Source organism: Acinonyx jubatus, chromosome A3, assembly GCF_027475565.1.
Source record: "Acinonyx jubatus isolate Ajub_Pintada_27869175 chromosome A3, VMU_Ajub_asm_v1.0, whole genome shotgun sequence".
NCBI lineage: Eukaryota > Metazoa > Chordata > Mammalia > Carnivora > Felidae > Acinonyx > Acinonyx jubatus.
In genome coordinates this window covers 101957797-101979950 of record NC_069388.1, presented here as the reverse complement: position 1 = coordinate 101979950, position 22154 = coordinate 101957797, and the positions used below count along the sequence as shown (strand labels likewise).

The 22154-nt window shown below is 46.8% G+C and overlaps 1 protein-coding gene across 15 annotated transcripts in view; it reads left to right on the top strand.

The window, feature by feature from the left end:
* BCL2L11 (BCL2 like 11) overlaps nucleotides 1-22154 on the top strand; it is a 49345-nt gene that overhangs the window by 18983 nt on the left and 8208 nt on the right. For 6 of the 15 annotated variants that reach the window (XM_027033712.2, XM_053200956.1, XM_053200952.1 and 3 more), the window contains one exon: nucleotides 13340-13449. The exons of 2 other annotated variants lie outside the window; for them this stretch is intronic. In XM_027033712.2, coding sequence (XP_026889513.1) covers nucleotides 13340-13449 — 110 coding nt within the window. Of the gene's footprint in view, nucleotides 1-3894; nucleotides 4000-13339; nucleotides 13453-16640; nucleotides 16763-22154 lie in introns of those variants that run through there. 7 more of the 15 variants (XR_008289483.1, XR_008289479.1, XR_008289482.1 and 4 more) reach the window with 5 other exon arrangements.

Here is a 22154-nt window from a genome sequence, read left to right as displayed (position 1 = left end):
CGCATGGACATTAGTCCCCAGTAGACTCTTCTGGGGTCGGCTTTTTATTTAGCGAAGTATTTTTATTGTGAACGTCTCTGTCCAGTGGGGTCACAGCTTGCTTCAGCACCGGTGGACTACTGCTGTGTCACCTGCAGGGCCGTGCGTCAGGCTGGGGCAGGGTCTAGACGGAACCCCAGCTGTTCCCAGACATGCCGAGGACCTTGGCAGACCTGTTTTTCTGTCTGATGAGCTTGTTTTCTCATCGATCAAATGAAGACAGAAGTGCTCACCACTGGGGGTTGTGGGGAGCTTCCACATAAGCTACCAGAAAGCATCCGATGGGACTTCAGTCACTAATTTTCCTTGCTCCTCAATGACCCGTTGCAGCCATGGCGGGTCAGCAAGTGTGATGGTCATGAGTATTCTCTCCTACTTTCTGTAGAAAGAAGCTGTTTGAGGAGTTTAGGAAACTCACAGGGAAGTGAATTCATCTGGAAATGCTACTGTAATTCTAAGTCCCTCAGGTCCCACAGCAAACATACAAGCAAAAAAGATCCTTTCTAGAAACTTGCCTGGTGGGGGTGGGGAAGGGAGGTCTGAATCACCCCTAACCTGCCCATGACCCACACATCACCCTGAAAAGAACCTTGGCGTGGTTGGCAAATCTTTGGACCGTCAAGAGACATCTGGAAACCACACTGTCTGAGCTGGGCCTGCATCAGGTACACCTGTGGGAGATGGCCCATTGCACTTGGCAGAAACTTGACTTCAGTTCAGTGTTTTTGGAGAAAGAAGGTCTTGAGACAAGGCATAGGCTGAACTACTTTTTCCTGCAGTCAAAAGTTAAGCAAACGTTTTCAAAATGAGGTATTTTGCTTGTTGGTTTCACATGAGAAATATTTGTTGCCTGTGTAGAATTAAGTTTTAAAACAGCTTTTTCTTTCTCCCTTTGAGGGAATTTAGGCTCCTTTGGCTGTTAAATTTTGGGTTTTATTTCTGAGTGAATGAATCACGAAAGCTTCTTGAGAACTTGTCTTCACGAGCTATGAGGTGACCAATGCCAACAGTTAGAGCACACACCATTTCCCTGATGGGTGAGCTTAAGCTCCATTGGTTAAAAGCCTGTGCCTTCGGGGTTTGAAGTATTTGCTTAGAATGGGTATGGTATCCCAGTGTCCTCCGGGAAACCCCAATTCACTTGGTATTTTCTCTGTTCTCTACCCTGAAGCAGATCCCCATGGTTTGTGAATAGAGTTGTATCTCAGCCAGTGATGGAGAGAACCAGCCCCTGCAGACAGTCGTCTTCTGTTCTTCCTGGGCCACATGTACCCATTGGCCTGCATGAGACCAGGGTCCGTGCTTGAGTTACATCCTAAGCCTGTCTCCCCTTCTCTCTAATGTCTGCACCCAAAGAGGACACAGGCCAGTTGATGGCATGGGTTGTATCTCCAACCCTGAGACCAGGATTATCTGTCCTGTTCAGAAACAGAGCTCCCAGGATTTGCAAATGGGTTTGAGGGCACATCTAGTGTTGGATGTGGGAACTCGGGCATTTGGCACTCATAACTTACTCTCTGCCCCGTGCATGATGCTTGCTTTAATTTAGGCTTTGTTGACCTTCTTTAGGAGTGAAGATGGCTTTAGAGCTAGAAATTTTTTTAATGTTTGTTTATTTTTGAGAAAGCATGAGCGAGCAGGGGAGGGGCACAGGGAGGAGAGGAGAGAGAATCCCAGGCAGGCTCCGCACGGTCGGCGCAGAGCCCAGTGTGGGACTTGATCCCGCAAACTTCGAGATCATGAACGGAGCCAAGATCAAGAGTCGGGACACTTAACCGACTGAACCTCCCAGGTGCCCCCCAAGCTAAAATCTTTTAAAAAATGGAATCAGTCATTTCACTCTGAGAAGGGTGTATGTGTTCAAATTGAAACAGGTTCAACATGATGATTCTCCACTATATGAGTTGCTCTGCGAACTTTCTTTTTCCCCTTAAACATGTCCCGTTCCTGGACCAGAGCATTCTTCCTATTCCATTTACTGAAGTGTTTTTTTGTTTGTTTGTTGTTTATTTATTTATTTTTGAGAGAGAGAGAGCACAAGCTGGGGAGGGGCAGAGAGCGAGGGAGACACAATCTGAAGCAGGTTCCAGTCTCTGAGCTGTCAGCACAGAGCCCGACCTGGGGCTCAAATCACGAACTGTGAGATGAGATCATGACCTGAGCTGAAGTCGGATGCTTTACTGACTGAGCCACCCAGGCGCCCCTACTGAAGTGTTTTAATGTAACCAATTTGTGGATTTAATGAGTAATTTGAGACTTTTTTTAAAAAGCTGGTTTCAGCAGAAAGGACCTACTTTTTTCTTACCGATGGATGTGTGTCTGTGAAAGTGTATGAGATGAGTTGAGTTTGTCAACCTTAGTTTATTGAGAGTTAACTTTTCTATGGAATAAGTGTGTTAGAGGACAGACTAACAGATTTCTTGGGTTCTTTTTGGTTTGTTTTTGCACCTCTTGAGAAATTTCTCAACACAAAGTAGTCTAGAAATGAATTCTAGATATATGTTATGTTAGTTATGTATTTGAATTTAGACTTCAGTTTTACTTATACCTGAGCATAAAGTCTACTAAACTAGTTAAAACAAGTTATCAACATAAGAAAACAGTTTGGTGCATAATGGCAGGAGCCCAAACATTTGTAGATTTAATAAGAATTCAAGTAATATTTAAAGCAATATATGAATGCCCACGACTCCCTCTTTTTTTTCACTTGGGTTTTCCCATTGTGCTTATTTAAAGCTTAGAACTGTGTTTTCTGTGAGGAAAGCCCGGCATATTATATATACCAGCTTTGTTTTCTGTCTAGTTCTTTTTATTGATAGTACGTCATGAAGTGTGGGAGTGGAAAGTTACAGAAGGTGACCCAGTCCAGTCTTGATCCCTCCACTGACCCATTACAGCCCCTGGGCCTCGTCCCACAACCTGGCTGGGCACCAGTGTCCTTTCTTGACGTAGAAGGGTGTCACAGCCATTCAGTAGTGGTCAGAGGGCTGGGGGCGGGGCTTGTGCTGAATTAGAACAACCCCAGTTGAATCTGTATTGCACAGGGGCTTCTAAGCACAGGGGTGGCCAAACCGTTTTGCCCCGTTGATGAGCGCGTCAAGCATCAGAGCTGGGCCAGTAGCCGTGTCCACCCCCGAGGGGTAACGGGTACTGGGGAGGAAGAGGAAGAATGTGTGAACCAGAACAGACATAAGATCTTCAAAAATCACCAGACCTGATGGTCTTTCGGCACAGAATTGCACACAACTTCGGCTTGGGCTTGCACCAGTGGTGACACTAGCTTCCGTGCTTTTCCCGTGCGGGAGGACACGGCACACTTACTTCCGTAACATTTGTATGGTTTACAGGTGAGGCCTGGGGTTCTCCCTCGGCACAACTGCTCAGTGGTGCACAAGTTATATGGTGTCTTGAGCGTTAGTGCGGGCTGGTCAGTGGAGGAAGGAACTTGAGGCTCAAACCGTCGTCCTCATTCATCCACCATTCACGGTACCACTCTGGGGTTCCGCTGGCTTGGGCCTTCCAGTATTCTTCTTTTATATGCAGCGGTAAATTCTCATAGCATTTCTCTTTCTTACCGTGTTTCCTACACAAGGCTGTGGGGCCTGTGTTCGCCTGTGTCCCTTAGAGGTGGAATACCCTGCCTTCAGCATCAGTGTGTGTGCGCTCAGTCAAGACGCACAAGCTTTGTGAGTTTTCTAGGGAGGAGCCAGACAGCCTGACTCTGACAGATCTGGGTTTTAAGGACGGATTTTTAACCATTAAATGTCCAAGCTCAACGATTACATCTTTGTGATTACACAAAAGAGGGCCTGGGATTCAGGTGTAAAGTTTGTCTCTCTTCTCCTATGATGCAAGGTGAAAAGAGGTGGCTCCCTTTCGTGAATTTGTGTTAAGTGAGACGCTTTCAGGGTGCCTCAGACTTCTGCTGTGTCACCACTGCCCGTACATCTCTGCTAACAGGTTAGTGTTTCACTTTGTGTATAGCTGTGATGAATCCTAACTGCGTGAATGAGATTGATAGACTTTTGTGTGTTTTGATGAAAACTGCTTAACATGGCGCTTCTTAGGCCTCTGTTTTTGCCCCAGGTCTTGGTGTTCGCTATCACTGAGATGAAATACAGTGACTTTCAGGCCTTAATGTGAATTAGAAGAGATTTTTGTCACCTGTTTCCTGGTGCCAGTGTTAAATTTCGTAAAGGAAGCCACACTTACTCTGTAGTCAGGAATTTTTATATTTGTGGTTTAAATTTTCATTTCCTCCCCGAGATGAGATTTTTGGCTAGGAATAACATGTAAGTTACCGAAAGGTAGTAACTTCAAATTGTTTTTAACATTTCCTTCTTAAGGAACGGTACCAAATTAATGTATGGCACCAAAATGTAGTAACTTGAAAAAAGTTTTTAACACTTTTTTCCTAAGTGAACTAATGTGTGGAGTTGTACGTTCCTTTTTTTTTTTTTTTTTTTTTTTTTTAACGTTTATTTTTGAGACAGAGAGAGACAGAGCATGAACGGGGGAGGGTCAGAGAGAGAGGGAGGCACAGAATCCGAAACAGGCTCCAGGCTCTGAGCTCTCAGCACAGAGCCCGACGCGGGGCTCGAACTCACGGACCGCGACATCATGACCTGGGCTGAAGTCGGACGCTTAACCGACTGAGCCATCCAGGCGCCCCTACACGTTCCTTTTAAAAGGTCTCTGAAAAACACTTTTTCTTCATAGTTGTGATGGAGTAGATGGTGGAATAAACTGGATAGAAAATTGCATACACTATCAGTAGAAGGGACATAGGGTTTATGTCTCTGTCTTAAAGCAAGCTCAGAACTGCTCTCCGTTTGACTCTACTTAGTTTGGGGGTTATTTTTATTTGTTTTTCAAAATAGGATGGCACAGTCCAATCCTCTGTAATCCTCTGAAAGAAATTTAAGCTATAGAAATAGAGCTGCAGCTGTGCAGAGACTTGGTGTGGCCAGGGTCAGTGGAGGGAAAGCAGAGAGCAGTGTCCTGTGTCTGCCCCTGGTCGTCATTCCTAGTACAGTCCTCCACCACCCGCTGCCCAGGGCAGCACGTTTCAGGAGCGCACCAAGGGGACCAGGGTGGTCATGGTGGGTCTTCCCGAGTCACGTGGAAGGGGGCGCCTGGGCGGCTCAGTCGGTTAAGCCTCCGACTCGGTTTCGGCTCAGGTCATGATCTCACGGTTTGTGAGTTCGAGCCCCGTGTTGGGCTCCACGCTGACAGTATGGAGCCTGCTTGGGCTTCCCTCTCTCTGCCCCTCCCCTGCATGTGCTCTTTCTCTCAAAAGAAATAAATACACTTAACAAAAAAAAAGGCACATGGAAGGAACTGGTTTAGGACCAGGTTTGGGGCATGTGGTGACTTCAAAAGAGGGGTGACGATTGAGAGTGATTATAGATTATCTTTATAGGCCCAGGAGACGCGTTAGATTGAGAATAGGGGTGGAAAGGTTCAGCTCCCTCTAAGGAAAATCTTTGTAGTGCCCAATGCCCTTCAGTGAGGACCGCACTGCCTCTGGACAAAGCATGTCACCTCTGCCAGGCAGTGGGCACACAGGGCAGGTGACCTGGCATCGTGTCGCAGACGGCCCCTGTACCCAGCATCCCACCTGCCTGAGATGCTGGGCTTCTGCTGTGGCTGAGAGCTAGCAGGTATGCCCCAGTACATAGACCTGAGAACTCCGTCTGCATTTGCTCCCAGCACATCACTGGCTTCTAGTAAAGATGTAAATATGGTGGGCGGGGCAGGGGGGTGTAGCTCAGGTGAGCTGGGGAACTGGGTCTCCTGATGTTGCATAGTAAGTGAGTGAAAAGGCACAACACACATCGGTCTTAATGCCTTAGATTCAAACTTCATTGGCTGAAGCCTAATGGTAGACAGGGAAAGATTATGAATGCCGGTTTCCAGACTTCTGTCCAACAACGCAGCCTTGGTTTACTGGCAGTTTCCGAATGGTCAGACTGGAAATGGATCAAAGCAGCTTGTTTTGACTTTCTTACTCAAGGCCACGTAAAAGTGTAGGCACCACCCACTGAAAGGAGTGGGTATAAAATACTGGCTTCCTCTCATGAGCTTCATTGCTTGCGGTGGTATATCCCAGCAGCTGTTTGCAAAGCTCTGTCTTGAATTCATGCGACCGCCCAGGCTCGACACCGATGTGTACCAGGGGAGAACAGATGGAGGCACTTTCTGAGCACTGATGCTAACTATGATCACTGTGTTCCATTTCTAATTGCTCTCATTATTCTCCAGTGGCTCAGTGGAATTGATGCAAGTTTACCAACAAATAAGGCGATGCAAGAGAGAAACAGGCCCATGTGCGTGTGCACGTGGTGAAATTGGTCTCTAGCTCAGTTTCCGAGAATCATCAGTTTCTGAAGGCGATTCTGATAGCATTTTCTGCAGCAAAACTTACTAGAGTGGTAGTTGTCTTTTCCCCTGTGGCCACCTGGGAATCCTGGGGCAGGTGAGACAGCCTGATCACTCGGGTGGGTTTCCTAAGGAACTCTCAGCAGGCTGGCAGGCTGTTTTCCTTTTTTCCTCTTGTAGCTGTGGATCACTGTGCCTTGATATTTCTGAAGATACCCGTTTAAATAAGGAGACTGTTGGGTTGAATTGACATCCCAGGATTTTTATTTCCCCAAAATGAATGTTGAACTTCAGGGTGGCCACCTGCAAAGGCAGTGCTTCCCGTGGACATCACTGGATGTTTGGCACTGGTTTCAGTGCCTACAGAGGAATGGTCCTTTAGGGGGTCCTTTATGGCTTTGGTTAAATTAGACTCTCCTTGGGGAAATAAATAAAGATGGATGACCCTGAGGTGTCTAGAGGAAGGGCCCCACGGTTCCCGGTAAGTGCCGGGCAAAACGTGCGCTTAAGTGTGACCTGTTGTGTGTTTAAAATGATCATTTCCTCAAAGTCATCCGTTCCATATCCATCCCTTTAGAGACTGAGAAATCCTTTCTCAGCAGTGAGTTGAATACACACTCAGTGCTTAATTCACGCTGACTACCTTAAAGGCTTATCTCGATTCTGCCTAAGTATTTGTGGATTACTGGACATCTGAAGACAGGATAGTGTGAAGTGTTGCCATGAATTTTAATTTTGGTTCCACACTTGAAAAGCCCGTAGCGACATGCCGGGGACTAAAACAGCGACCGCCTCTCAGAAGTGGGACCCGGACCAGTCGGCCGCGGTCACGTGCGCGCACGTGTATGCTGTGTTTTACGGCACACGCGGTAGAGACGCACACGGTACGCGCGGTGGACGGCACGCGTGTGTGCCCCGCTCAGCGGGACTTCTCAGTTCCACCCTCACAGAGGAAGTCAGCTGGGTGTAGAAAGAGCAGCAATGGCCTTGTGATGGGGTCACTGTTCCTTTGAGCACCTGCCATTGATAATCGGGGTGGAGGCACTTGGGTGTTCAGGAAAATTCAGGAGGTGTGGTTGGGCTGGTGCTGTGCATTATGAATTGACAATCGTTTTCTTTTCTTTTTCCTTTTTTTTTTTTTTTTCATTTTCCCACCCTAGCTGGTGGTGCTACAGAAAGCCCTTTCCGAAAGCCCCAGCCTGATTTCACTATCAGCCACTTAACCACGACATCAATTTTTTTCAATTGCTGAACTTGAAATTACCATATGGGTTGGAAAATGTTCTGTAACTGAACCGGAACGGTCTGTTAATGAAGTAACACCCGTCTTTTCGCAACACAAAGTTCTTTGACGTTAAAACATGTCCTCCTTCCCATCCCACCCCACCCCACTGTCCCCACACTGGTATAGAAAAATGAATTAATACTACCTCAGCATTTTTTCTGTAGGAAGTGATGTTACCAGGAAATTCTGGATTGCAAAAAATAATTTCTAAGAGTTTCGATGAAAACTCAGCTAACCTCTCATACTTTTGACAGAATGGCTTGTGTGTGACACAACTGCATTATTTTTGACTAGTGGCTTTGGTTAGAAAATCTGGACCTAGCAGGTTCCCCTCCAGCTCAGTCTGGTGCTTGTAGGATTTGAGCTGGCTTTTCATGGGCTTTAGGTAACAGCTGTGGGGTGGCTTTACATTGAGATCCAGTGCATATTGTATTCTGCTTTTTCCCCCCTAAATTAGTGCCAGGCTTATGGAGTGAAATGATTTCTTAAATGCTGAAACTACATTTTCTGTGGGCAAAAATACACCTCACCAGGGGCGCCTGTATGGCTCAGTCGGTTGAGCGTCCGACTTCGGCCCAGGTCATGATCTCACGGTTTGTGAGTTCGAGCCCTGCGTCGGGCTCTGTGCTGACAGCTCGGAGCCTGGAGACTGCTTCGGATTCTGTGTCTCCCTCTCTCTCTGCCCCTCCCCCACTCATGCTCTGTCTGTCTGTCTGTCTCTCTCTCTGTCAAAAATAAACATTAAAAAAATTGTTTAAAAAAAAAAAAAACACCTCACCAGAATTTCCCCTTTGGAGAATTTTTTATGTTCATGTACAATTGCCCTAGAAGTTAAAATTTTTATCTTCTTAACTAGTACTAAGAGTTTTTGTTTCAAATAAAGACCCATTTTATTGATCAGCTATCAACATTTATAGTTGCGAAGCACGACACACATGGGAAAGTAAAATATTTATCCTCGATACTATAGACTAGAAATGTAAATGTAAGTTATCTTTTTCATAGGTGGACTATCTTACTATAATGGGAATAGTCAGGTCAGCACCTGGATAGGATTAGGAGAGTGGGGGTAGAGTAGCATGTTTTCTTGAGTTACTCCCTGCCCCCCAAGCCCCACCTGCTCCAGGGGCATCTTTGGAAGACCATACTGTGGATCTCTTCATTGTGGTGGTTCATGCTCAGGGTGACGGTAGCACAGAATTAAGCAAATCAATTTGAGCTCTGACCAGCACTGCCGTGGGGCTAACAAACCAATTCTCTGAGGTCAGCCAGACCCCATTCTTTCGTTCTGGTGGGTTCTCGTGTAACAGACCAATTGTGACAGTCACTAAGATTAAACCAGTGATGAAATTAAGAAAAGCTTCTTCTACCGCCCCCCCCCCCAAAGAAAAAGAAGATATTTTTGTCACTTCAAAAATAATCTTTGAAATTTATATTGGAAAACTGCACTCTGTTAACTGAGATTAAGACTACCCTTATAGGGGCACCTGGGTGGTTCGGTCGGTTAAGTGTCCGGCTCTTCATTTCAGCTCAGGTCGTGATCTCGCTGTTCCGTGAGTTCGAGCCCCGCATGGAGCTCCTTGTGGACAGTGCAGAACCTGCTTGGGAATTTCTCTCTCCTTCCCTCTTTGCCCCTCCCCTATATGAGCATGTGCGTGTTCTGGCTCTCTTTAAATAAATTAATTAATTAATAAAAATTTTTTGAAAAAGACTACCCTTTTAAAAGACAGGAATACAATGCCTTTTAAAATATTCAAAATAGGATTTCTGTCTTAAATAATCTTAGTATAGTAACGGTCTATTCTGTGTACATGTTAGGTAGGTTTTATTGCAGGACGAGTGATGGTCATTAATTTTAGATTTATAGATGCAAGGAACAAAAACAAACACTGCCAGTTTTTTTTAAAAGCCAAATGGTGACACATGCTGTGTTAGAGTAGCCCAGGCGGATCAGTCTCCTTGGCAAAAGTTAAATTATATTGCTATTATTGAATTATACCCTATTGTTACTGTTCTAAGTCAACTTAAAAAAAATACACATAGGGGCACCTGAGTGGCTTAGTTGATTAAGCGTCCGACTTCAACTCAGGTTCATGATCTCACGGTTTGGAGGTTTGTGCCCTACGTAGGGCTCTGTGCTGACAGCTCGGAGCCTGGAGCCTGCTTCGGATTCTGTGTCTCCCTCTCCCTGTGTTCCTCCCCGACTCATGCTTTCTCAAAAATAAATAAATGTTAAAAAAAAAAATACACCTAACTACAGTTAGATAGCTCTCTTACTAATCTGTTGTTCTGGCCAGTTAGTGCATGCTTACCCTGGTCTAATCCATAATCTTTGGTTACTTCTGCCTCCAGGAACTCCCTGTGGTTTCTTACCCGTTGCTCAGTTTTCTCAGGGTCTAGTCTGGAGCATCTGCACCAGAGTTGTGTAGGGAACCTGTAAGGGCTGTGGCCTCCGGGGCCTCCCATAGACACACCTACCCTCTGTATCTCATTGCCACACACCTCGAGGGTATGTTTGTGTCTATACGTTTATCTGAGCTACTGAAATTTTCTTTTCCATAGAAGAAACATCTACTTACCTTCTTTGCTTCCTTCCCCAAAATATAGCAGAGCAATTATCTCTAAGGTGAACAAGTTAGACTTGGCCACCAAGGTTCCAGATTTCTTTCTTTGCTGCTGGCCAGGTGCTAGTTTAATGATAAGCCGACTTCTGACACAAATTGGCTCCTTTGATGGTCGCCAGCCCAAGCATCAGCCAGGCAGAACCTTCTAAACCACACAGGTAGTAAGGGCGTTAAATAGAATGCAGTAGGTTTCATCTTCGGTTGGGGGAAATTAACCAGGGGAGTTACTTCTGTTTCATGTTGTAATAAGTATAAAGTTTACTTAAAAGTGTCTGTGTCCAGAGAAACTTAACATTTAAATGATGAAATGGAGGGGTGCCTGGGTGGCTCAGTTGGTTAAGCGTCCAGCTCTTGATCACAGCTCAGGTCTTAACCTCATGGTTCGTGGGATTGAGCCCCACATCGGGCTCTGTGCTGGCAGCACAGAGCCTGCTTGGGATTCTGTCTCTCCCCTCTCTGCCCCTTCCCAGCTCACACACTTTCTTTCTCTCTCTCTCTCTCTCTCTCTCTCTCTCTCTTTCCTCTCTCTCTCTCTCTCTCAAAATAAACATTAAAAGAAATAATAAATGTTGAAATTTAATCCACAAAAATGTAAATTCCACAGGAGCAAGGGTTGGCCTGTTTGGTTGCTGTACCCAGAGCACCTCCGAGAATGGTGCCTAGCATACGGGCATTCGTATTTGTTGGGTATATTCGTGAACAGCTTGATTTATTAAACATTGGGTAACTTGCCAACAGTTTTGACCTACCATCTTTATAAGACATATAACCTATATTTCACACTTTTTTTTTTTTTTGGATAATTGGTATTTTCTTCACTTCTGACTCTAGGTTTGAAAGCAGATTGCCCTTTTTTGAACTCTTAATTTTATTTTTAAGCAAACTCTGCACCCAGCATGGGGCTCGAACTCCCAACCCCCAGATCAAGACTCACATGCTCCACTGACTGAGCCGTAGACAGGTGCCCCTGCAAGCAGATTACTCTCGTAAAGAGAGGCTTGTACAGTAAGAAACCAGTGGGGCTTTGAAGCCCAGAGGAGGGGTGGGGTGGGAGCTGTTAAGTGGCCATGAGGCGTCTTGCTTGCTGGTCTGGTCGCCTGTGTATGGGGGCAGGTGTCTCCCCCTGTAGGGCCGGGTAAGAGGATTGCATGACACAGCTCACATGAAACATTGCAGGCTCTGGTGTGTAGTCGGCACTCGAAGAAAAGAGATTTCCTTTCCCTCGGGGGTGAGTTGACCTTTTTAACAGCTTCTGAAGTTAGGGGAAAAAATACTTGATTGCTGACAGTATGAAAAGAATAGTAACGATCGGGTACCTCTGATAGAGTAAAATCCTTAAAGTGTCATAAACCCCAAAAAGGGAGTAGACTGTTACATTACCACCTGGCATTACATCCACCCTGAAATTTTGGGTTTTGCCAGTTTTAAGCCATTTAAATGAAACTTAATTTTAATAGGCTTTTACAGAGTAATGATAAAAATATTTGTGTGGCAAAGATACAGCCAAAGTAGTTTTTAATGTGGTTGCAGGTGTATTCAGGGGACATGCCTGACTTCTCCTAAAAGTTTCTCTGTGGTCAGCCTTCGTGTTTGCCCCTAGGGCTTTCTTTAGGAGTCTTCCCTTGGTTTATTCACAGAGCACAGATAATTCTGTGCTCTTCTTCAGACACACACACACACACACACACACACACACACACACCCTAGTGCCCAGCTTCTCAGGCACTCACTCTTTGTTGCATTTGGGTGGGGGTTGGGGGGACAAAGAAGATGGGATAAAAGTTTTGAGAAGACCTGGTAAAAACTCAGTTTTTTACATTTTTTCAGAGTGCACTTTTCAGTGCTTTTACAGACCTATGAATCCCCATCACTTTTACTTAAAACGGTAAAATTCAGAAACCCAGAATGTAAAATATTTTTATAAAAACACAACACAGAAAGCCATATGTATGGCATGGCAAAATCTGATTATTGCAGGCTTTTGAATATTTTGCCATGGTTAGGACATAACATCCGTGTTAGATTGTGAGTAGTGTGCCTATTTTCTCAGTAAGTTAAGTCACAAACCCAAGAGCCTCGTCTCTTTTCCCCAGTTGCATCACTGAACCGGTCTTTTCTGAGTATGGAGAATGCCATCTTCCTGGTGCATGGTGGGATCTTTTGATGACTCCCATTTTCGCTCCCCTTCATGGCTTCAAATGGTTTCATTAACAGTTGAGTGGACTGGGTGTGAATGTTAGTGACAACTTGAAGAAGAGGCCAAGTCCCTCTTTTTTCTTCTTTTGAAAATGCCTTTGCTCCTTCACCCAAAACGTTTCCTCTCCCCATGTGGTCTTTGCAGACTTGAATCCACCTTTACTGGCTGCATTAATATTGAGACAAAACACGTATTTATGCTTTAATTTGACCGCATGCTAGTATTTACAAAGGCTGTCTCATCACCTCCTTGTCACCTCCTTGTCACCTCCTTCTGTAGAAACGAGCTCATTCAGGTAGGTAGCCTGCTGTTTCTCAGGTTTTCCCATATTTTGCTTTAAATAGGACAACCATTTCATTTCGTATCTCTACGTGATGTTTGAAATTTCCCTAGGAATTCTACCTTGTGTAAGATCAAAGTATTTACTTTACTGACAGCCTAAATTTTTATGTTCTGTGTTTCAAGTATGATTTTTTTTTTTTGGTGATATTGATTGTACCATTTTTGTGTTAGTGTATCTTCTTGAAATGGGAGCATGTAATTAATTGGCCAGGATATTTTTTTAATTTTGCAGTTCTGAGTCTCCAGTTTTAAAAAAGTAAGTTGCTCTTTGTCCGTTATTCTTCATAACCAAGTTTATGTGACAGACCTTACCGCCATAATCTAGTGCATAGTCCTGGAAGTTAGGGAGATTCCCAAAACAAAACAAAACGGAGTGTGTGAGATGGGCTTGCTTCTAGAAAGTCGCCTTTGGAACTTGCTAACTGATTTATGGAAAACCATGTGATTTTTGTTCTGTTTGTTCTGATGCAGCTTCCATGAGGCAGCCTCAGGCTGTACCCGCAGATATGCGCCCGGAGATATGGATTGCACAAGAGTTGCGGCGTATCGGAGACGAATTTAATGCATATTACCCAAGGAGGGTAATGATGTTTTATTTACCCCTTCTCCCTACACCCTCCCCCTCCCCACAAGTTTTTTTTAAGACGACCAGTCATAATTCTGTACTTATTCTGGAAATGTGAGGTATCACTTATGTCTTACCTACCAGGGTTTCTCCTTTCCCGTTTCCCATTTTAAAACGTTTTGTGGATGAATTTTTTAAGTGATGGTAATGAAATACAGTACAAGGTGGCAAAGGGATTTCATGAGCACAGACCTTAACACATCCGTGCTAACAAAGGAATTATCAATAGGCTTTGAAATACTCCCACATAAATAGCAATATGGTTTCCAATCTGTATAGAGTGTTTCTTCATTCCCTCTGGGTCGTTTGGGTCAAAGTTAAAAAAGTAGGAGAACTTGCATCTTTACTCAGCCAAAAGGAATGATGCCAGTGAGAGTCATATAATGTCACCCCTGTAATGTGACAGAGCAGGACAACCATTGCCCTTTCAGTCCGCATTGCTATCCTCGAGTGTCCATTTACAGAAATGTATTAGGAGGCCATCAGTCAGTGGTCTGTGATCTGGGGTCTAACCATTTTATACCTTGAATTGACTGCCACTGAAATTCTGAGGTGTGCTGTGGATTAAAAAACAAAACAAAACAGAACTTCCCTACATCTTCTTCTGTAGACACAGTGTACGTTTTGTTTGTTTTGCCCAGTGGCAACAGATATAACCATTTGGACACCTTTAGCCCATGGACGACATTTTAAAATGCGTAAGTAAGCTTTCACTCCGGGAGTTAGGGCTGTTAGGAGTGTAGGCAAGTACTTCTGCACAGGGTACACGAGCAGATGTGTCCTATAATGAAATTTTGGCTTGTTGACATTTTTTTCAAACAACCAAGTATGAAGATATTTCTGTGGATTTATCTAAAAAGAAGACACATCTTATTTTGTAGAAAATGTTACAATTGATACTACCATCCTTTCTTATGGTGTCTTGTCTTCTGGCTCCTTTTTTTTCTTTCTTTCTGAATATTATGGCTTCTGAACGTTATACTTCATAGAAGTATCTCTTCGAGATTTTTTTTTTCCTATCTTTTTTTCTGGAAGGAGAGGTCATGCTTAGAATACCCCAGTACTTCTGTCCGTCTTTCATCGTTGGCCTCTTTGGTAGCTAGCTGTTGCTAAGTAAGTAGATGTTACCTGTTAATTGCTTTTAGTCATTCTTGTTTTCCCATCCATACGATGCTTTTCAAACTTTTTTTAGGCACATGGAGACATCCTCCTATTTTCAGAGGGTCTTTCATTAATTTCTTCAGTATAGAGTCATTGGTACGGAAGCCAGGGATGCTCTGAAAACTTACCCTGGATCCCCTTCGTACATTCCTGTGGGTGTGTGTGGTTGTGTTTGATGGGAAATGTGCTTTAGTATGATTCTCTTATTAAATGAGAAATGTCACACTGATGAATGAGTTCAGGAGTTTCTTACGTGGCTGTCTTTAGCTGGCAGGGGTACCGAGCATCCTACATCTGATGGTTACAGCGTATAAATTCCTTCACAGGCTAGCTCTGAAGTGGTCATTGTTTTTGCAAGGTTGGTTGGTTTGTAATTTGCCACTAAAATTATTCTCCTCCTCCCAGCACCCCCAGCTGCTTTGCCTTGGTTTCCCTGAAGGCATTTTGGTGTTCCTGTGTGTGACTGGACTCGGCCCTCCCGGTGGACCAGGAGGGATTGGGCAGAATCAGGACCCCAGTGCATTCATGATGAGGACCTCACGTTGGGGTGGGGAGGCTGACCGCGATTGAAGAGGGCAGGCTGATTCTGGGGGACATGTCCATAATTCAGCGGGAAAAGATGATATAGTGGCCTCTTGGGTTAGCCTAAGCAGCGAAGTGACCACTGTGCTGGGCCTGCCTTCTTCCCCCACCTTGAAGGGGTTTATAGATGTCCTTAGGCCAGATCTGACTTGTTGGGGCTGCCCAAGAGACGTGAGGCCATTGGGCTCTGTTGCCTTCAGAGTCCAGAAGCTCTGGACACCAACATGAGCCCACACAGCTCCATTCTCAGGGACTGGATCAGCGCCTTTGGCCACACAGCCAGGTGTCTTATAAGGATATTGTGTGCAAGTTTCTCTTTAAACTTACACGGAGTATCAGTGACTCTATAAGGCGTCCCCCGGATGGACCTGGTTGATGCACCATGCACACACTGTGGTGGCCTGTGTGGTCAGCGCTAAGACACGGGCCAAGTGTGGCATGAGGGTTGGCGCACAGCCAAGCCCATGGCCATCCTCACATAGGCCTTCGAGGTGGATAGTCCCAAGTCACGTGCATTTGGGTCACAGGCCGTTGTGTTGTTGCCATTACCTTGCCTGTCCCTTGGAGGTGAGGGAACGGTGTCTAGCAGATTATATCCTTCCTCTCCTCCTTTTCTCCCAGGTTCTGTCACAGTCCAGTGTTTCAGAGGATATTTAAGATGGCCATCTCTGTTTATTCAAATGAGATGTAACCTGCTTGTTCTCAGTGCTTTTGGCGAAATAAATGTCCGTTAGTTTCATTGCACTATCACATGGTTTTCTGGTTGTGAACCTTGTTTTGCATCCCTTTAAAAAAGTCAACCACTGGGAAAATGCAGTCACTGATCATTTAAGGGACTCTAGCTTTCTAAGTAGGCTGGGATATCGGGGGAGGCATAGGGACAGACTGTAGGTTATAACCTGATTTTTCTAAAACAGAGGCAAATACATTCTCCAGATTTAAATGAAGAACCAGTTCAAAACACCAGACCCTGGATGGTGACACGGTGACCACCCCCCCTCCCCCCCCCCCCCCCCCCCCCCCCGCAAAGCTCCAGATGCCTGTCTTGGTAGTTGTTAGGTTAAAAATAATCCCTAGCCTGCAGCCACATTGATGGACGGTCTGTTGTTGAATAGTGGGGGTGGGAATCTGGGGAGGAAATGGGAGGCTGTAGCGGGAAGTAATGCATTCACGTCACCCGCTGGCTCACGGGGTGGGGAGGGGGGGCTGGGAGGAGTTACTTCTTCGGTGAGTGGTGCACGCCGTTGCCTTGCTTTACGATGGTTGCTTTTTAATGGATGTTAGCATTTTAAATACGTAGTGTCTTTATGTGCTTAATACTGTTACAGTGCCTTTTCTAAAGTGTTGGTCTTTTACTGCCATGAGCCTTGCGAAGCCTGACAGGATATTTTCCCGTTTTTTCAGTTAGAGCAATAGAGGAAGGTGTCCTGTAGTTGTCATGTGTTCAGTCCACTTAAGGGCAGTGGGGAAGCCTGTGCCACGGAGCTGTGCAGTCTGAACCCTTGGAGGAGGTGAGAGAGGCACAGGTGAGCGCAAAGTCCCGGTGCATGTTCCCTTTCTCTCTTGTGACTCCATGTCACTGCCCCCGCACGACCCTACCAGGGCAGAGTGGCCTGTGTGCCCCCCCTCTGCCTGGTCAGTTTGACTGCTCCAAGTCTGGTGTATTTTTGTGACTTTTTTGTTTTGAAATAACTGCAGACTTCACGTGAAAGTTGCAAGAATGGTACGAAGAACACCCTTCCGTCCGCCACCTAAGTTCCCCACTGTTCCCATGTTGCCACATTGGCTTTAATGTTCTCCCTCTTTCTACCCGTGTGTGCGTTGTTTTCTGCCCGGTTTGAGAGTAAGTGGCAGGTATGATGCCCTCTTACTCTTCAGTGCATCGTGTGTATTTCCTACTAATGAAAGTCGCCTCTCACATAACCACAGTGTAGTTCTCAAAATCAGGAAATTAACAATGTTGCAGTACCGTTATGTAATCTGTGGACTTCATCCAAATGTTACCAGTTGTGCCAAAATGTCCTTTATAGTAAGATAAAAAAAAGGTTTTTTTCCGGTCCAAGATCCGGTTTAGAATCCTGTGTTAAGTTGAGTTGTCTTCATCGCTTTGATGCCATTGACTTGGAACCAATTCTCTCTCAGTCTTCATGACGCTGACACTTTGGAAGACACTTGATAGAGACTCTAGTTTGTTTGATCTCCCCTCACGATGAGACTTGAGTTTTGTGTTTTGGGCAGGAATACTACAGGAGTGACACTGTGGCCTCCTCCATCCAGAGTTTGCACTGGGAGGCCCAGGGAGTCCCTTTGTCCTGTTGCTGGCAAGGCTGACTCTGGTCAGAGGTGGCGTCTTCTACTCTCCAGTCAGTGTGTCTCCATCTGCCCTGGAAGGAAAGTGTGTGTAGAGGAGGAAGAAGTTCCCTTCCCGAGTGTGTGTTCATTTTGTTTGTGGACCTAAATTCATGGGTCACTTTTAGTTCAACAGGTTACTATGCATTACTCTCCGTGCTTATTTGGATCCTTCAACTTATGATAGATCTGGCCAGTGGCAGCCCGCTGGTGCATTTTCACCTGTCGTCAAGCATACAAGGGCCCCAGCAGTGCAGGCGCACATAACGCGTGTTACAGGACAAAGCCCAGGGGCCCGTGGAGGTCGCGCAGCCCCTGGAAGGCTGAATGATGACCTGCACCCACACGGTGCCCTGACTGTCCCAGCTCTTGGTGAACGCTGGGGAGTGTGGGTGGCAGTGGGCCTGTAGGGAGGAAGATGTCTCGGAGAAGCTAGATCTCTGTCTCGAGCTTCACGGAGAGAGCGAGCGGCTTGCATGTAGCCGTGGTGCAGCGTGGAGCGCCGTGTGCTCATCACCGGTTCTCGGGACAGCATCCACTCGGATGGGACTCTTAGCCGTGGGCTAAGGGCGCAGTCCAAGTCTGTGGAGCGTGTGCTGGGCCTTCAGAACATAAGCACATGTGCCCTTGGGGTAATTAGACCAGTCTTTTAACCAGCATCTGCCTCCCCCACCCCTGTACCAAAGCTGGGATCATTTACCTCTTGTGGCCTCCTCGGTGCTTTGTACTCAGGTTGTCAGGCCTGCGTTGCTCTGTGCTAAGGTGGACTGCTCTCGGTTGGCAACGACTTGGGGACGTCCTGGTGAGTGGACAGCAATGAGCAACAGCATGGGAAGCTACGCCAGACCCTCTAGCTGGGCCAAGAAGTGAATGAAAACCCTTTCATTGTTCGGTCTGGAGAAACAGTGTATCCTTTGTTTACACTGCCTACTTCCTACTTCTGTCCCAAGCATGTACAGGCACGAGTTGGCTGAACTGCATGTAGACTGAAGGGTAGCACCGAACCAGACAAAATAGAGAGGGAAAGGTGGCTTGCAGACAGGTTTAGATGGAAGCAAAAGTTTAATTGAAGAGCCAGCCATTAGCGTTTTCATAGACTATATCTGAATTTGAAATCTTTCTGTGCTGTCCTTCCTGTGATGTGAATTCCCTGTGCTGTGTGATTCTTCGTTTTATAGACGATATTCTGTAGATAGCGTACAAGGGAGAGAACGAATTTGTGGCTTGTTTGGTAATAGCATAAGCTGAACATCCACCCAGAGAAAACGTGTTCTCTGACAACATTCTTTTGAGGCCTTCGTTAATTGAATGTAGGCGTTTAATAAAATAAGCCATTTCCTATTACTGTCTGAGCAAACCATAGTGGGAAATTTGCATATCACATATTAAATTTAAAACTACACCTATCTCATGAGATGGTGAGTTGCCCATGAGTTTACAGAAAGACCGTTTTCATGGCAAAAACCATTGGGAGTAGCTTCAGTAAATTGGTGCCCACCATTTATCTGTGATACAGTTCTCAGGAGGTTTTGTGTTTTTCTCGCAGTTGGAGGAAGTTGTTCGGTGTTGTGGTTTTAAGAGCCTTCCAACAACCCCCATCACAGAGATGCTGGAGCCTGTGTGATCCAAGAGTCACCCTTCCTATGGCTTCAGCCCTTACTGTTTTTTCCCTGAGACCTCTGAGACCTCAGCTGATCCCCGCAGTGACTGCGGATCACAGGTTTTCTGAACAAGGGTTTTCCGCGACTTGGGGATAAAGCGTGAGCTTACAGGAAAGCAGGACTCGTGGATAAGTGTGAGAATTTCGGGGTGAGGTCTGGAATCCCGACTCCATCCGTTAATGTCTGGGAGCCCCAGTTTCTGTCCGTCTCTTAGGGATGTGGTGAAGGTCGTGCGGAAATGTTCAGGGGATGGGGCTAGAAATCGCTCTCGTCCCTGGCCCATCGTTCTGGCGTCTCGTTGAACTAGAGCTGAAACAGTTCCCGGGTGGTCTTCAAAGTTTAGAGATGCTACCAGAGTTTCCACCTGTCTATGTTTCATTCAACCCTCTGCCTTGTGGAACAAGTTGTGTTCGGCCCTACTGATGCGTGCTGGGTCTGTCTGGGTGCACAAAAACAGGAGGTGAGACTGGGGCGCTGGGGTGTGTTTAAATGGCTGGGTGGGCAACGCCGGGTGCCGTGGCGCCCGTTCACCCTGCCCGCGAGTGCTACATCTGCTGTGGCCGGTGGGTACACCTGGACGGCTGCCTCGCGGGAGGGGGGGCGCTGGGCCATTCACACAGAACCATTCAGAGGTGCAGGTGCCTGGAGGGGGACTTCAGAGAGGTCTAACGGGGGTTTTTTAATCCTCTTGAGGAAATGAAGAGGCACAGGAGGCAGGGCTTGGCCGGCCTGCAGACGTCTCACCGCCCCCCGCTAGACTTCTCCCAGCCGAACCAGAGCAGAGAGGTTCAGGTGGTCGGTACACTGCGTCTCATCGTCCTTTTGAGGCCGGGGAATTTCGGAACTGTGTGTTCTTGCTCCGAGGCTGACATTTATTTCGTCTGGTGGAGCCTCACACGGGAGACGTGAGAACCATCTCTGGCTTCTCTGTGATGGGCCACGGTGTGGTGCCACACCTCCCGGGGACGATCGGGGGCGCTTCACATTAGCCGGGGTGGGGTCTGGGGTCCGAGGGCCGGCGAGTTAGAGACGTGCCCGGGAGAGGGGTGGCTTGTGCCCTGCCAGAAGCCAACCCAGTGCACAGCAGGCCTGACTGGAAGGCAACCGGAGAAGTGGTTGTTCCACGGACCTCTTCTTTGAGATGATGCATCAAAAATGAAGGAGTTGGATTCATGCAAATGGGACTCGTCTGCGGCTCCACCGTCGCAGGTCAGCCGCGGCCCCGGTCGCTTGGCGAGCACTGCGGGAGAGCTGGCTCCTGGTCGCTGAGTGGGAACACCACATCCGGGGGAGGGCCTCCCGGCACCCTTGCCACAGCTGTGTTGACATCATAGCATGCGAGGCGCACGCTATGCAAATGCACACGTTGCCTTGGTGATGGAGAGAAAATGAATCTGGCTTCTGGGCAGCACTGCAGCATCAGCCTGACCCCTGACAGCAGTGGGATGGCAAACCGAGCGCTCAAATCTGGGCCAGGGTGCAGAGAGCCCACATCCTCCTGGAGACGTCCACATTTGGGGGCCCTTTTCCTCTCTCCTTTCTGTCTCCCTCTCTCGTCATTTAAAATTCTCTCTAGGTTGATGGTGGTCTTCCATCGGGATCACTGACGCCGCTCTCTGTCCCCCTCCCACCCTGCCATCTTTGATTGTGGCGACACTCAGCACTGTCCCGGAAGGTGCCGCCGTAGTGCCTTGGGGAGCAGACACCATCCAGACAGACAGTCACCTGACGTATCCTCACTTGCTTGATCTGGAGCACAGGTTCCCTGTTTCTCAGAGTCTCACGGCCAGAATTCGGTCTCTTCTAGCATGTTACCACTGAAAGGTGTATCTATTTTAAAAAAGAGAAAGGACATCTAGGTGGCTCAGTCAGTTGAGCATCCAGCTCTGATTCCGGCTCAGGTCGTAATCTCGCGGTTCACAAGATTGAGTTCCACGTCAGCCTCTGCGCTGAGCGTGGAGCCTGCCTGGGATTCTCTCCCTCTCTCTCTGCCCCTCTGCAGCTTGCGTGCTCCCTCTCAAAGTGGATAAATCTTTTTTTAAAAAAGAGACAGAAAACAGTTTAGGGCCTCTTAGGTATTCGGTGTTGAGATTGTATGAGAAAGGGGTTTTTGAACAAGTTTAAAAATTGCTGTGTGTCTCAGAGTTTTATAGGTATTCCTTGCTTTTTGGGTTGTCTCTTAGAATTTGCTATTGATCTGCCTTTGATAAAATGGTAAAGATAGTGCCATGTTTCCCTTGTTACTTTGACTGCCAGGAAACTCTCGGCTAAACGATGGCTCTTCTGCAGTAGATCTCAGCCCTCCCTGGTTCCCAGGATAAGTCTCTCTTCCTCGATGTCATTTCTGACCTCTCTTAACTTTTGTTTTTATCTCATTTGTGTATTTTTATGGTTAAGCTCCTTTGAGTAATGCTGAGTGAATACGTGTGTGTTGTACTTACTGAGTCATTTGGTGCAGCCACATGGGGTTTGGACCAGCCTTTGGTGCGCGGATCGGTGAGCTAGTGTGTTCTACGCAGTGCTGAAGTCTGAGTTGACTTGTTGGGAGCACTTGATGGTTCTTGATTTTGATTCCACAAGCTTGGTCAATGTCCTCGTATCCTTGACGTGGAGAAGCGAGCTGTACTGGCTCGCAGCATTGTTGTGAGGACTGTAGAGGTGTGTGGCACGCCATTTTGTTTAATGGTGGCGTCAGGTGATTCGTCTGGACCCCAAGCTGGGGCGCACAGAGTCTGAAGACCTGGTATGTCTTGGGCCGCTTTTCAGAGGCAGGGCTCGCCCCTGCCTGCGGGAGTGTGGAGCCAAGTCCAGAGCTGTGCTCTGCAGGCATGCGGTCGGTGGTCCTCCTGGCCAGTTCTCCGGGCAGCCTGGGATGGGATCAGGGTCTCTTGTATCTGCATACCTGCCT